The 16,941-nt window shown below is 38.5% G+C and overlaps 1 protein-coding gene across 1 annotated transcript in view; it reads right to left on the reverse strand.

Annotated features, from left to right (window-relative positions):
* Positions 1–16,330, reverse strand: part of gabra2b (gamma-aminobutyric acid type A receptor subunit alpha2b) — a 32,792-nt gene extending 16,462 nt beyond the window's left edge. The window contains exons 1-7 of the mRNA XM_029441679.1: positions 16,013–16,330; positions 15,494–15,599; positions 13,133–13,248; positions 5,111–5,178; positions 2,821–3,041; positions 1,588–1,670; positions 511–654 (exon numbers count right to left, since the gene is read on the reverse strand). Of these exons, the coding sequence (XP_029297539.1) occupies positions 511–654; positions 1,588–1,670; positions 2,821–3,041; positions 5,111–5,178; positions 13,133–13,248; positions 15,494–15,564 (703 nt within the window). The 5' untranslated portion in view covers positions 15,565–15,599; positions 16,013–16,330. The remainder of the gene's footprint in view (positions 1–510; positions 655–1,587; positions 1,671–2,820; positions 3,042–5,110; positions 5,179–13,132; positions 13,249–15,493; positions 15,600–16,012) is intronic.
* Positions 16,331–16,941: the final 611 nt, after the last annotated feature.

Raw genomic sequence — 16,941 nt, forward strand, 5'->3', positions numbered from 1 at the left:
CCAAACAGGCACAGAGTCCTCACAGTTTGACTTTCACACTCAAACTGAGATAATAAAGAAATTAAGGTTCCTGATTCCACAAAATGAAGCAGGTCCAAGCTATGACTGTTATCACAGTTTGCAGGTTAATGTTTGCTTTGAACAGGTTTTGTTGATGTATTAGAAGCCATTAAACATCCAAATGTTGCTCCATGCCAGCTGGAAACTATATTGCAAAACTCTGACTACTTTAGTAGTGTTGCTTCAAATCTTTTTGAAAATACCAAATCCAGAGTTTTGCTATTTTCTAAGCTGGAGGAACATTTCCTGCAGCGGACGTGGGTCGGTGAGGTGGAGTCCCTCTAGACTTTTACCTACTTATTTACTTTTTTATGTATGTTTATTTGGAAGCTTGTATGAAATGTTTTTCTATTGTAAAGGTCCTTTGAGTATCTGGAAAAGCGCTACACACACAGTACATTAAAAGTATTTTTAGTATTATTTTTATTATAAACCTCCACAAAAGCTTACCTGTACTCGATGTGATAGTTTCTTGTCCGACCGTTTGTCCGAGCAGGTCATACTGGTTCAGGCGGGAGCTTTCTCCTTCCACCACCACAGAGTCGGAGGCATTTCGAGTCCAAGCATAAGTCACTTCTGAGATTGTGTAGGCATCTAAACAATAGAGAAGAGGGATAAACCCATAGGGGATCAATCTGGGGCAGCCACAGCTATCGATGATTTTTCGAGAAAGTATTTCAGTGACCCAAATGAAAAGCCCCGACTACATTGTGTTTGAAGCTGCGTTTCTATTAAAAAAAAAGGAATACTGTAGAGAGAAAACATCTCTCAGTGTCTGAAGATGGAATTCATAAAACGTCAACAAGCAAAATTGATGCACGGTGACATTTGCCCTTTTCAATCAGTCACACAGCAGACACTGAATATGGAATTTGAAAGCTTGTCTGCTAACCTATGAATATCTGATGGAACAGAAAAACAGATTTCTTCCCTCAATATACATTATTGAAATATTCTGCCAATCATGTCAGGCTACAGATAGTTGTATTAGTTTTCAATAGAGGAGCTTCATGTGGTCATACTGTTGGTCACCACATAAATGCATTGAAAGTAAATGGGACATTTAATTAATGTGAGAAGTCAAGGCCTTTCAGACCCACCATGTTCTGAAGCTCTGATACTTAATCATCCCTAGATTTTAATATTTATATAATATCTTAAAAGCAGCTTAAAGCAAAACATCTTCATCCAAATGTTAAGAAGCCATGGCAATAAAGAGTCATTCAAACAGATTTGAATTGAGAAAAATAAAGTATTTGGATGAGTTTACAGTCCATTTCCCCATATTTTCCAGTGACATTTCCACTCAATCCTTTATCTGTCAGTTATTCTTAATATATCTGTTTATTGCTGTATATTTTGTTTTGAAGGGCTACTGCCAGAAAAGTGAGCCATGCATTACAGCTTCACTCGGTTCTTAGGCTGCTCTCTTGCTAAAGAACCGGTGAGGAAAAGTAAAAAAAAAGAGAAGAAAATAGCATTTTACTTAAAGGCCCCTCAGGCGCTCTCATCATCAGAGTTACTCACAGCTGCCAAATTTTAGTGGACAGGAATGAAAGTCCATGGGGAAATCCTCCAGATGCATTGGGCACTCTGCATGCACAGTTAACCTGCATCCAATTCACAGAAAATTAAGGAGACTTTGCAAATGCATGAAAAGTAAACAGCACAGATTAGGCACAGTCTCAAAAAAACAAAAATCAAAAACAAAAACCTCACAAGCCTCATGCACTATTCAAGACGCTTCCCATCTGTAACGCCTCGAAACTAAAATTATTCACTTGACTGTAAACAGCAGAGCAAAGTAAACAAGGTGCTGCAGAGACCAGCAGAAATCAAAAAAAGAATGTGTGTCTGCGTGAGATTGTAGCTCTTTGATAAGAAACTGCATTGTGTGCAACTCGACTATCATACATTATTCAACCGCTGTGAAAATTAACTTGCAGTTGTTTATCATTCAAATTGATTTTCTTGAAAGGCATGTTGACAAAAAAGATCCTGAATTACATAAAATAGGATGCTTGAAGAATATATTTGAACATTGATTGTGTATTGCTTCTGACCAGGGTAGGTAGGTCTGTCATAGAGAGTAAGCTGAGAGGATCGATCCCTCTTTCATGTCTGTACACTAAATATGCTCTCACTTCGAATGTTATTAGCCAATTAAATGGCTGTTATCAGTTTTCTTCCGGAGCTTATATATTAGGTGTTATGGGCTACCTCTACCTCCTAAATGACTCAGTATGAATCGTGTGAAACCAAAAGTCTGCGTACTGACATACATACGTACGTAACGTACTTAACTTACGTGACTTCCATAATGGACGTAACAAACGTACTTTGGGGTAGGTGAAGTTTCCCCCCGTCTGAAGCATTTTAATGGTAGTGATAACTGATAATGGCCATTTAATGGGCTGATAACATTCAAAAGTGGTGCATCTAATATAAAGCTACATCCAATAGCTGTTAGCTTAGCACAAACACAGCTTCTAAAGCTCACTTCTTAATGTAAAAACGCAAAATTGCGGTTTTACGGGGTGTTTTGTGCCAGACTTTTAAGCTAATGGGCTGCTGGAGGAAGCTTCACATTAAGCGTACAGACATGAGGGTGGTGTCATTCTTCTCAACTTACTCTCGGCAAGAAGCAAATAGGTGTGCTACCTACAATGTTGAACTATATCTTTAGATCCATCTGAGCACATTAAAAACTAATAAAACGTTGTGACTTTTCTTCAGACACGCTCCTGGGACTTGAATTACCTCATGGTGTACAGCAGTGTCCCATCATCTTTGATCCTCAACAGTTTATTAGGCATGGTCATGTTATGAGCCACGGACTTTTTCCCGTTGTGGAAGAAGGTGTCCGGAGTCCAGATTTTACTTGCCATCAGGTTGTTAAGCGGAAGAATATTCATTGGTCCATTAAATTTCAACCTCTCATCCTTCCAGCTTTGCCGGAAGAAAACGTCTATGGTGTACTCCTGTGGGCAGAGGGGACAAATGAATAAATAATCAAACAGTATATTTATGTTTCAACTTTCCACTATAGGAGAATGAGCCCCATTTCTGCTGTAATAAATGCAAAATAAAACACGGGGCACTTCCCGCTGCCCTGTTTTGTCGGAGCCTACAAGCAGCAGCTCTTCACGACTGACTTCACCTGCCACTTTAAAACCCAGCCACTGAATGGCTTTCCCTGTTTGTCAAAGCTCCATCAAGGTGAGGCTCGCTCTCTCCGTGTTCCTCTCAGCTCTCTGAGCCGGTGTTTTCCTAAGCTGGCTCTGAGGCCGAGAGAACCCATTGACCTACAATCCTCTGTTGTCAAAGAGAAACCACACACAAGAGAGGATTTAGGGCGAAAAGCACTGCACAGTGAAATGTGTGTACGTGCCCGAGCAAACGTGTGTGTTTGTGTGATTTGCACACACAGCAAGTGAGAGGGAGACGGAGATAAATTTATCCAGAGTGTTTTTTTCTTGTCACAGTTGAAAGGCCTCTGACATTAAGGTCGTAGGGCACTGAAAGCAAAACTAACAAGTTTCATTTAGGAGCTTTTACTGTAAATTACTGTAAGGTTTATTACAATTTGGGTCACGTTGTCGTAGTTCTGGCCATCTTTAGTATTGGTCATGATAACATTTTAGCCACTAAAGTACTTGAGGTATTGAAACAAGCAACATTCCTCCTACAAATCTATCAAGGCAGGAAATACGAGGAGTCAGGTGATCAGACAAGTTTTAAACAAGCCGACTGCAGAGCTAATTATTTTAAAGTGAAAATGAATGCATCTGAAATGTCACTAATAATCTGTCATTACACAAATGAACAGATAGTTTGGATATAATCTTACCGTTGCCTTTTTATTGTTTTACCATCCAGATCATTCTTGCTAAACTGAGGGGCCGTTTCAAGGAAACATTTGGTGATATTTTACAGTTTTCTTGTCAGCATATCGCATGAAAAGACCAGAATCAACAATGAATGTATCCGATGAACAAGTCATGTCTAGATTTTTGTCCAGAAATGGTTTAAACGGTTTCTTCATTATGGTGTAACATGGGCACTGTTGTTGATCTTGAGTCATGTCACCGACAACATCGTGCTGCCATAAATACTCACTGGCCAAATGTGTATTAATGCATGACTGACAGTAGTCCCCCAACAAAGGCACCATTTCCATCATTTGCGCATGTTTGGTAAAAACTACAGTTCCCAACTTTTTTACACTTTTTTTCTACACCTAATGTTCATTTAACTTCTGAATAAATAATAATGTACTTTTTCAAACCTTGGGTGTTTTATTTATTCTGAGCTACGTACTCAGCGATGACCTCTGTTAGTGAAATTGAAGGAAATGAAGTTGAGCCCTGTCAGCGGTTTGATGTCTGTCCATCTGTTTGTTTGTTTACAACATTATTTTGAAAGAGACATCAGGAATGATTTGGCTGGATCTGGGATTTCCTCCATGAGATCATTTTAATTTCTTAGTCTTTATTATTCTGTGTCCGAGATCTGATCCACACAAGTGACGTTTTGTGTTTAACTGAGTGCCCTCTAGTTTACATATCTTTCAGAGGCCACTGCATTGAACTCAAACATCATAAGTGCTAAATCAACGGATCAATCACTTGGAAAATGGGTCTTCAACAACAGAAGGGATGCTGATGTTATGATGTGAGGGGCGGGCGCATGTTTCAGAATGATAAACAGGAAAGCCCAGGATAAACAAAGGAGTGACTTGAATAACAAGAGGACTTTCAATAATTTATAGGGTGAAAATTGTCAGATGAAAAGACATCGTGCCGTGGTGTGGAAAACTCAGAATCGTGGTGTGTGTGAGTGGGGAAAGAGAGGGACATGAGGCAACTACAATAAGGAGGGAAAGCTGTGATGATGCTAAAAATAAAGCAAAAAAAAGCATCTTTTCTTTTTTTAAATATGTTATGAACAGAGAGTACGTCTGTGTTGTTCTCCAAGCGTTTATCCAGCAGCAAAGATGTGGACGAATAATTAAACACAATAAATAAATGTCCATTATCTCTGCTCTCACCATGTCTGTGTCTGAAACTGGTCCGAAGCTGGTGACGTAGATGTTTGTCTTCACCTCAGTGATCCTGTCTGGATAAGAAACAACAATCAGGCATCAAAACACCAAAGAGGTCAAAACAATGTTAAAATGCTTCTTTTTGTGTGAAGAAAGTGGGATTTCTTTTACGTAGTTTTCTACAAACTGTTTTGTTACAGGCAAAGAAACCTTTTTATTTTAAGGAGAAACAAAGACAATTGAGGAGAATTGCTTTGGGTTTAAAAGGTCCTGAAAAAACAATGAAGTTTAAAGTTATAATCTATAAGATTTTCATAAAAAAAAGACTATACTATCTATGGTCATCATTTATTTTCTGCAACAGCCATTTAATGTATTGAAGTAATTTAAATGTTTAGTGACGGAGTCAGCCATTACATTATAAACCTGGCTTACTTTATTGTCCTACAACCTTATGATACTGTGAACTGCTGTTGCTTCACATTAAAAACATTTTACCGGCGAAAACACAGGGAGGCTTTTATTGTGAAGCAGTCACAGGAAAGGCAATGTATTTGTATATGCCGAGATAAACGCTGACAGCAATCGCTCATCAAAAGTGAGCCTACAGAACAAGACATGGTCAGGATCAGAGTCATACATTGCAGCAAGTGATGGAGCGAGACGCTGGTGACAGGCTGCACACCTCCAACTCCTTTCACATCACACCTGTTTTAGCCTCTTTACATTGTCTCCCTGTTTGTTTTGGGATAGATCAAAATGTAAGTCATCCTGGATTTCCAGGGTCTTCTAAATGACCAACTATAAAGTTGATAACGTCTCCAAATCAGCATATTGCCGACGATATAATCCACAAACTCTCAGTATCCTCGTTAATTGCCTTTTACTAATAATAATTCCTTGCAAAGCAAGTGTTGTCAACAAGTCTTGATAACTCACCCCCTAGCTCTAGTAAATCTTAATTAAAGAGTGTCTATCCTAAGCTTTCTACAACCAAAGACAAGTGCCTTAAGCAGGTGGCGGCTGGAATGAATGACATGGCCTTGTGCCCTGACAAAATTATATAATTACTTAATTTGTGCCCGCAAATGAATAAAAATGTGGGATCGATTTAATTAAATTGAGGTAACAAATCATATCTTGTGTGTACAAATAAGTAAATCGTGGCCTTAATATATTTCTCTCTCTCTCTGGCCACTCCCGGGCTCTGTAGATCATTAAATAACAAACAGTAAGGGATGTCAACAGAATTTATAAATGTGAGTAAATACATCATGCTCTGAATATGCACCAACAGCTCTGCACATCTAAAGATGAAGTTTTTTCTTAAGGTTATACACGGTACACCAATAATGACAAATTTGTTGCTGATAAATCCACATTATTCTTTTTCCCTTTGTCATTTGTTTGCACGTCAGATGAATTGTGTACGGACTCGGTTCACCTATACGTGACCTGCGGAAGCAAATTCACAGGCAACTCTTGTAAGATTAGATCAAGTGAGCCACCGCGCCACCCAAGCTATGATTTTAAGCGTATAAATCTTGCCCTAAATGTTCACACTGATGTGACAGATAGGAAGAGTAAAGCTCCCATATGCTTCCTATTCAAGTGGTAATGTGCTACGTGCACCAGCGCGGCTGCATCAGGTCCATTTGCTTTCTCTACACTCTGTCTCTTTCAATAATTACTGAAGCTCGATCTCTCATGCTCGGTCAATTCAAAAAGCTTTCACGTTTTACTCTACACTCTGTACTACACAGCAAACAGCATCTCACATTCAATAAAGAGATCATTACTCCTCGGTAAAGTGCTCTCGTGCATGGCAAGGCGAGTCGCCGTTCAAGCCCCTCGAAGAGGAGGACGGATTATGAAAAAGAGGAAGTGGCAGGTTGCCGGGTAATAGGTGCAATCCATTTAGCAAGACATGCGGAGGGTGCATTTATTTATGTAAACTAGGCCTTTGTATGTGAATCAGGCTGATTTAAATTGATTAGTTTTTATTGTGGCTCACAGAGGCCTCCATTAATTTGATTTCTTTAAAGACAAATGCTCTTTGTGGATACACACATGAAACACCATCTGAGTAAAAACCATGTTCGACACTAAACGCAGTCGCACTGCACTGCTTCTCCTCGTAGAAAGATACACTTTAGTGTAACGTAATGAGGGGAACTTCTCACTGTCTGTGTCTGAGATTGTTCACTAGTACAGTGCGTTGTATTGTGTGTTGGACATTTTGTTGTGTTGTCCGAGTGTCATACCTTAAATACTGGACTCAAATTATTCCACAGTGCAAATTAAAAAGTAGTATGGTCCCTACCCAAGAGCTAACTACCATAATGCGTTGTGAAGATAGAAAAAAGGTAAATCTTACTACCAGATGAGAATAATGATGAGTGAAATTTTAGTTATTTCTCTATGAAGCATTCTGTGTACAGTATTGTGACTACAGGCACAGCCAATGCTTAATGCCATGAAATGTGAATCAGTACGGTTTTTTTAAACTTCTCTCTTGATCACAGAAACATACAGAAAAATGTTTTTTGGGGTATTTAAAAAAACCGTTGATCCTGTGTTGGTATTTGATGTGTGGTTATCATGCATTTTGTATAAAGAATATTTTTCATTTAAGTCTAAGTTGGCTTTGTCCTACTCAGAGCATTTCTTACATTAAACAAATTAAATAAATACATCTTGTTGTTATTGTATCGTGCACATTTTCACAGAAATATTGACTTAGTGATTATGAAATGTAATTTAATTTAGATATGTTGTGCTTACCAGAGCATTGCTTCATCGTTTTGTAGTACTGATGTAATTCTTGTATATTTATGCTGTGTTCTGTGTTCTGTGTTGTTTGCTTGGTCTCATGGATTGGTGGTTGTTCTTTGTAAATGTGTATACAGTATATGCAGTTTATGCGGGCTTGTTGTCATTTGTTAATTAACCAGGGCCGACAGTGTGCGGGAAATGAATTTTGTTATATCACAGCCTGCATAAAAAAATCCCAACCCTGCATGAAAAATACCCCACAAGAATAAACAATAAACAAAAGTCTGTAGAGAACCAAAACCCACCACCAAATGACAGCTCCAGACCATTTGCATTGCATGAGTGGAGCAAATTCACAAGCAAAACTAACCATATTTGTACATATGATGCATCCACAGAAGCAAACCTAGAAAAGCACAGCCCTCAGGGAAAATCTGTGTTTTCTATTTAAAAATATCCAGAGTGCATTTATTGCCGGAGGATGCCAGGACACTTATTTAAAGGAACAAGGACAATACCTAAAGTTCATTTATTCAGCAAGAACAGTCAGAAACATGTGCTTTTCATATAATCTGAATCACATGGTACAGATGGGCCTACTGAACCATGTTTAATTGGTCAGACAAAAAAACCTGTCTGTGTGAGAGGATGGTACATCCTGCCGTGCAACTACACAAAGGTCAACTTAACTCTCGCCAGTCAGGACATAGATAAAGAGCATGAACAAAAACCCATTACATCAAACATCATACAATGATAAAAGTTTGCATACAGTATCAGTTTCAGGCTATGGAGTTCTTACCATCACATAATAGATTCTATGACATGATGATGATAGTGTCATTTAGCAAGTTGTATGCTCATATATAGTCATATTTGACCCAATGTTATTGTAAATATATTTATTGGTGTTAAGATTGAATATGACTGTTACCTCTTCTTTAAACAGATGCGCGGATGGATGTTTACTAACCAAGATAGTCTGGGATGCTTTATACTCAAGACGTGAGAGACTTCAGAGTTCGTACTTAACTTTCTATTCATCAGCTCCTGTAAGTAACTTTAGCCAACAGCTATGTTTCCTTTCATCGACTGCATCATTTGAATTGTGACATAACAATCTTGCTTTAAAGCTGAAACTCAATGTATAGCTCTGAGCATGAAGTCGTAGTTAGATGATATTAGATTAGTATCAGAAGTGTGAATATGAACAGAAGTGAGCTGCCTCGCAGTCGCACTAATGGTGATGTGGGAGCAACCGTGCTTTCTGCATTCACTCACTGCAGCCTGGCTATATTTCAGTGGAAGTGACAGAAACCAATTGCTGCATTTTAAAAGTGTTACAATTTAGTCTAAAGTTGTTACATTATAGGCTCTATATACTGTGTTGGCTTCTGAAACCTATAGACATGTTTAGCCATAAAAAGGCAGTGGTTATGTTGTATTTCCTGTAAATAAATTAAAGAGAAACGTGCAGCCTAAACCCACACAGTAATTCATTCATTGTTGAAATGATTACAGTTGTTTTTTTTCTCTCTCCCCTGAAACCTTCTAGTAGCCCCAAGGGGACACGTGGGTTCATCTTGAAAACCTCTGCCCCAGATTCATCTTTTCCATCTTCATCATTTTATTATAAATGGGAGCTATAAAATGTTTCATCTCTTGTTCACTGCAATAAGATACAGCAGAGTGCTCATCTGGATAGGTTTAATGTCGCACACCTTAGGAAAAACATCTAAACACAAACTCAATGCTCCACCTTGATATAGGAGCCGACCATTTCGTGTGCAATCTAATGCAATCTATGGCAACAGGCCTGCAACTGATTCTACCTTTATGAAGCTTTTTTTATGCTTCATTTTGCCGGACACAGTGTCTGAGAATTGTTAGGGTTATTTTTGTTAATGCTGTCTCCATGGAGGGAATTGAAAAATGTCACTGAACTATCATGTTGAAGAGTAAAATACAAAGATGTGGGATGATAAAGCCACTAAGTCGAATGATTATGGGGCAAAATACATTTTGCAATACGCTGTATGACGGTAATGTGTAATGATGCTGTAAATAAATGACATTTATTTGATATTTGAAGATTCATACGGAGAGAGATTTTAGCGCACGGTATATTTTAGATACAGGCTCTTTTTCTAAAGTGGCACGCTACTTGAACCATGGAAACAGTCAAAGGGACTGACTCTGTATGCCAGAATATACTGTGTGTCTGAGTGAACACACTCATGCAGCTGTGATGAGGTGCTTTTTCAGCCATTATAAACGTGTTATAAACTAAGGCTCAGTGAAGCGTTTACATGTTTTTCCCACAGATGAGACATGAAGCTCTAATGTGTCTACAATGTGGAAAACTCCATCTGATGCCATTTCTTCTGTTCTTAGACTAAATTCTGCTCCACAATGTAGCCCCTGTGTACATTAATGGGTACACTATGGTGCTACATCTTGAGCGCTGGGAGTTTAGCGCCCGTCGGGGCCAAATTTGATTGTTTTTTAAAGTTTTTTTTATGTACACTTAGGATGAAAGCTTCTAACTTATGTTTGAATGTTACATTTTATTTTAGATCACCTAAGTCTGCCCTTAACACGATCACTTCTCCAGAGCTGTCTGTTGGAGGAGAATCATCAGTTAATGTAGTCTGCTGACGCGTTTTCACTGCATCTAATCAACTCCACTCACTTTTATTTTGTTTATAAGAGTTATAGATAGTAGCCGCTCCATCTCTATCGAGGTTCCAAGGGATCCACCTCTTGGCCGATACCAAAAGGTGGAGATGAAATACTGCAGACCACTGATTAGTCATGTGACACGTGACAAGCGCAACACGGGACATCCTGCATAACCAGCGTTTTTGAAATAGCCAAACAACTGTCAATAACGGCTGCAATTTATTTATTTACTCAATCCAGATTTATTTAAATGGTAGCCGGCAAAACTACGCTATACATCAAAACGTACAATTGACGAACAGCAGATGTTCCTCTGTTTGCTTGTAGGTGAAAGGATTGAGCGAGTGTCGCGTTGAAGATGACGTCACGGTAGTTTCACGAGACGTTTCACTGATGGGGTTCTAGAAAAGGACCTGGTACCAAAAGTTAGCTGAGTCAAGCCCAACCATGCAGTGGAACTGAGGCATGAATCCATGTATAATTGATTCAATCATATAAATGTCCAATGGACTACAAAAATCTTGTCAAAAGTGCCAGAGATAAATCACAAATGACAAGAAACAAACTCTATATTTATATTTTCTAGGGATGTATTGAGTACACATTTTGATGCATAAACAATATTTGATGGAATATTCCATCAAATATGATCATAAAGGGTCTTAAAGTAAGATACTGAGCTACAGTGTTGTAATAGGCAAAACATTTATGCTTTTCCTACACAGTCGGCCTAAATAAGCTAGCAGCACCATTACTGTATGTCCAGTTGTACAAGCTGAACGCTGCCAAGCTAAAGGAGGTCTGTTCCCCATATGGCAGCTCCTGGACTGGGCTGATGGCCCCAGGAATTTGAATTTCAAATGGAACCAAATCCTGAGGGAGGAGCTCAGCTTTGGGGTGAGGGGCCAGCTGGAATTGAGATGCCAAGCCAAACATGGAGGATGATGGGAGAGGTGAGGATGGAGAGGGGAGCGCTGTGGCCACAAGAGAAGACACAAAATGTCTTCTGTCGAGAGTGAGAAAAAGTGAAGGCTATCAAGCTTATGTATTTATCAAACCTAACAGAAGCTTAGAAAAATCACTTTTTAATATTGTATATGTTGAAGCTTTTTGTTGAACTTTTCCAACATTTAGATTTACTTATATCACAAAATGACATCACAAACCACAATGCCACAACTTCCATAAAAGCAATAATACCCAATGCACAAATACTAAAAATATATATTTAGTATTTATATATATATATATATATATATATATATATATATATACACATATACTATATTTATATATATGCATTGTCCTAGTTGAATTCTTAAGGAGTGTTTTTTAAGATTTTCAAGCTTGACATGTCCATAGAATTCTCTGACCATTTAGAGCACATGTGTCAAACTCAAGGCCCACAGACTGGATTTGACCGTCGCAAATTTAGATCATGCCCACATGGCAGTTTAGATTCTCAAATAAATGTTGGCATTGCCTCATTGTAGCTGAAGAAGAATTGATGAATTTGCATCAAATAAAAGATCTCCGCTGTCTGGTGCCAATCCATGTGGCTAAATAGCTCGACAACATTGATGCATCATATTTAGGTCTGTGAAATAGGTTGCATGTGAGTTTTGATTGACTACAAAGTTTATTTGTATTTTTTAGGGTTTTATGTGAAGTTGATTGCATGTTAAAAGGCTGTATGAGACATGTAAACCACATGATCAAAGATCTATTTTTATTTTTTGGAGAGTATATGGTACATGGAAAAATATAATTAAAGATATTTAATTTCTTGCAATAAATTAAAGCATTTCAATAAACTATACAGTATATGGCTAGCCTTTGATGTGATCCTCATTTCCCAGAGTGGTCCTTAATGAAATTGAGATTGACCCACCTGATTTAGAGTTTAGTGGTGGCTTGGCAGATTTCCATTGAATTACCAGTAACTATTGAACCAGAACTATGACAGACCAAGGCTTTCAGACTGTGTACCTGAAAGTGCAAACATCTCCAGCATCTACTCCAAATATTATAATTTCTGTGTCTCGTCATAACAATCGACTTTCAATGCTACATTTTACTCAAAGCTCTCCTTTAAAAATATACATAATATAATATATAATATTATATAATCCAAGAAGGAATGAATCCAGGATGTTAGAAAGATCCAGCAGATTTTCCAAAAATTCAACCATGCAGCACAACCAAACTGACACTACACTCACTCATTCAGCGGGCATTTCCCAGAAATATTTAAGCAAGAAAAAAACCCTCTGCCGGGTTAAATGTGGCCAGTGTGGCTGCTGTGACTTTCCAGGAAGTGGAGTGAGTGTTATATAACCTAAGTATTTTGTGCACAGAGTGTATTTGTCAGTTTATTCTTCAGTGGATTGTTGACAAAGGTTATCAGTACTACAAATCAGATTTTTGTGTTTTCACTCCAAATGAGCTATCAACCGTGCGGTTTCATAATAAATGAGGACACAAAACATTCAAATGGGTAGGTTGGATATTAAATGATAAAGTTAAATGATAAAGTTTTGTACATCCAAGGATAGTAGATAATTTCCTTACCCCCAAGACCTGGCCGTAGACGGTTGTCATATCCATCCAGCAGACTGTCCAGGATCCGTGTGAACAGGGTGATGTTGGTTTTAAAGGCATCAGATGTGGCATCGGCATTCACTGACCTAGTCAACGGACACACAATAACAACATAAAGGGACACTTCAACCAACAGGAATTTGTTTGATTAAATTTTAAAGCTATTTAGTCTCATAACTCTGTTTTCTACAGAAGCCTGATTTATGGGGGGGGAAAGGGGTTGTTATTATCTGGCAGAGACTTCACACATGCCCACGCAGACGCACACACATACATATTGTTTCTCATCCACATGGATGACCCAGTTCAAGGCAGAACATTTGTGAGCCATCTGATCTTGGAGCCAAAACACAACTGAATATGCAAATGTAATCAGAGCTAGAGATTCATGGTAAATAAATTCAGATAAGGTCCTACATTAAAGCTTGACATATTCACCACTGCCGACAGCTCTAGTGGTGTAACAGCCGCAGGATATGGGCATTACTTTAAGCAGGAAATGTCTACAATAGTAATCATTTGGTAACATGTGGGTATTTTCAGTTTGGACCATATTTCGCTAATTAGCACCAGAGAAAGTGTTGGATTGATGTAATTTATATAACTTATAATGTTATAATCTAAAAGACTAGATATATTGTTTTCTTATTTTCAAGTACAGTATGTTCTCTAATATAGCAACAGTATAAATAACACCCATATCAGAACAGCTAGCATATTTTTAGGCTCTGTTAACATCATTAATCATCAAATCTGCATTAGCATGTGAAGGAAACCTTAGGTGGAGGAAATGATGACTTAAACCTTCACATTTCTTCCTTAACCTGTTCATTCACATCTGTTCAGCTAATTTATTTTGTTCCATGTTAACATTAGCATGCTAACGTTAGCTGTCTAATATGCTAGCTAGTGCTAAATGCTTAGCCTATTTGGAATTTAGCCGGCTAAGTTATTAACCGTTGGCTAAAAAAAAACTAAAAGCAGGTTTCTGAAGAAGACATTTTCCCAACTATATCAGCTCATACATGACCATTACAGATACTCATAAACATGTTTGTGATAGTTAAGCTGTGTTCATGTCATGTTGTACAGACCTCCCGCCTCCTGCTTGTAAAGTTGGCCACTCACACAGACTACAAGAGTTTGAATAAATCAGTTACAAAATGGCTCCAAAGTAACTCTTGCTGGCAGTTAGGCCTACATCTAAATAAATACAAATTATTTAGCTAATCAGTTTAGCTAATTTAAGAAAAGCAACATAGCGATCTGTGTTTGTATCTGGGTTCTACTTGTTAACAAATAGTGTTGTGTGAGGTTTTCCTGTTCTTCCCTTTCTTTCACAGCCGACATTTGACTGTCATAGTAGGGAAAGCTCAGGTGTTACTAGTAACATTAACGGTGGTTCTGCTATTTAGGTTAGTTTAAGTGTGTGACATTGAGCCAGCATTTAGACCTATAATACTAAACTGAAGCAGTTTGACATAATTGATAGTAATATTAACACCTGTGCTTTTCCTAGCCTACTGTGACATAAAATGTCTTCCGCAAAAAAGGCCAACTGCAAATACAAATACTGAGAATCTACAGTAGACTATTGGTGGGGACATAGTGAATAATGGATTATTTAAATTGTCTCTCATGCTTGTGACAGTGGCTGTTTTTCTCTTTTGTTAATAGTCCTCTAGTGTGAGCGCTCAAATGACCTAAACTGTCACTCCCAACAGGTTATCGAAAGACACCTTTACACCTCATGTGATAATGTGAGATGTCCTCTGATAAAACAGTGGGAGCCAGGCTGTAGTAAAAATGAAGGTGCAAAGCAGATTAGAAGATTTTCAGACATATCAATTTCAACTAATTAGGTCTCATATATATTCCAATATAGGTCTACATAAAACATTTTAAGGCTACTATTTTGCAGGCCAGTTGGCCTCAAAATTGCATTTCAAGATTGATATTAGCTATTATCATAAATTATAATAAGCTATTATAACAACTGTTAAATAATCAAACTAAAGCTGGTCTCTGGAATTTGCATCATCAAATAACCTTAGAAACCACCATCCTATGGATTGTAAAATGTATTATAGGCTAGATAATTAGCCTCATGCCCCCCGGGTTATTTTTATGGTCAGACTGAGGACACTGAAGGCGGTAAACTGCCTCTCCTGCCTCCTGCGCATTGAGTGTCCGCTGATAATGAGCCCGGTGTGATAAAAACTTGATAAATGGAGACCTCCAGTCCCCAGAGACACAGTGAGTGAGTGATCCTCGGCCTACATCTCGTACACTGTCATCGCTTCAAGGCGTCTCCCCATTCAAAGGACTCACCTGGTTTTCCAGAGAGCTGTGAGCGCCAGCAGGCAGATGAGAAGTAGAGGAGCGCTCTCTCTGCTCCACATGGCTGCTTCAACACCTACACACAGCAGGGCAGCCACTGGAATGAATGGAGGCTCAATTTAACCGGCTTGACATGTCAGTGGATTTTTATATAAAGTGACCCATACAGACATGATATCCATCACTTATTTCTGGGGATTCCCTTCAGCGCGCGAAAAAACTGGCAGCAATTAGTATTCACTGACACGTCCCACGCCTCCACTCACTAACATTACTGTTACCACAAATATTGGATTGAGTCAGTACATCGATCTGAGGCTGTATTAACAAGATAGACGATACAAATAATAATAAATGCTGAATTAAACCAATACTATTAGAGAAAATGTGGGATCAAGCTCCCACGCTTCCAGATTCTCCCCACATAATAAATAATAATACAATACATGTTTCCTTTGTGTCTGATGAGGGGATTTACAAAACACAGAAAAAACACAAAAACAGACTCACCTCAAGTGCAGAAAGTACCTGCAGCAGCTGGAATCGTCGAAGATGCAAGAAAGTTAAATCACCACTCTCTTCTGTTTTGATGCGACTGAATGAGTGCAAGTGTGTCATGAGAACAAAGCTGCGAGCATTGATAAATCATAGTCCCAGGCAGCAGCAGGAATGCATCCGAAATGCACTGGCTTTCATAGTGTCCTAAAAATGTTTGAAAAAAAAATGATAACAATGAGATGGAATGAAATTAAATGAAATCTTAAAAAAAAATTAAAAATCAGCAGTTGTGGGAGCTGATCCTGGCTTTATCCTGTTCAGCTTCCCCCTTCAGCTGGTGAAAAAAAAAGCTCGATGTGATTCGTGATAAGCAAGAAGCACATCTCAGTCTCCCTCATCTCTCCACACAAAAACTACAAAGGCTGAGGAGGAGAAACACTGGGTCCTAGAGACAGTTTGGTATGCACTGAGCCTTCAGCCCAGACCTTGGTATGTGAGGATGTTAATGAATGTTGTTTCCTCTCACAGACAATGTATAGTGCCATATTGATTGTGCAATGGTTGTGATAGAAATGGCATGTTTGGAAATGGAGTCCATGGGTTCAACCATTTTGGTATGTTTTGTGTGTCTATACTACCCAGAGTCTTGATTTTATTTTTATTTTCAGGCTTATAAACAAAATAATTGTAGTGTGTGTGAGTGTGTGTGTGTGTGTGTGTGTGTGTGTGTGTGTGTGTGTGTGTGTGTGTGTGTGTGTGTGTGTGTGTGTGTGTGTGTTTGTGTCTGTTTGTGTCTGTGTGTGTCTGTGTGTGGCTGTGTGTGTGTGCGCGCGAGACACAGAGAACAGATGGCCCTCGGACTATGTATTGTGATAGACTAAGTCAACCTTTTTCATTGTAGTTGTTTACAGCATGTAGTCTCATTTGTCTGTCTTGCAGAA

The sequence above is a fragment of the Cottoperca gobio genome, chromosome 10 (genome assembly GCF_900634415.1).
Source record: "Cottoperca gobio chromosome 10, fCotGob3.1, whole genome shotgun sequence".
Lineage (NCBI taxonomy): Eukaryota > Metazoa > Chordata > Actinopteri > Perciformes > Bovichtidae > Cottoperca > Cottoperca gobio.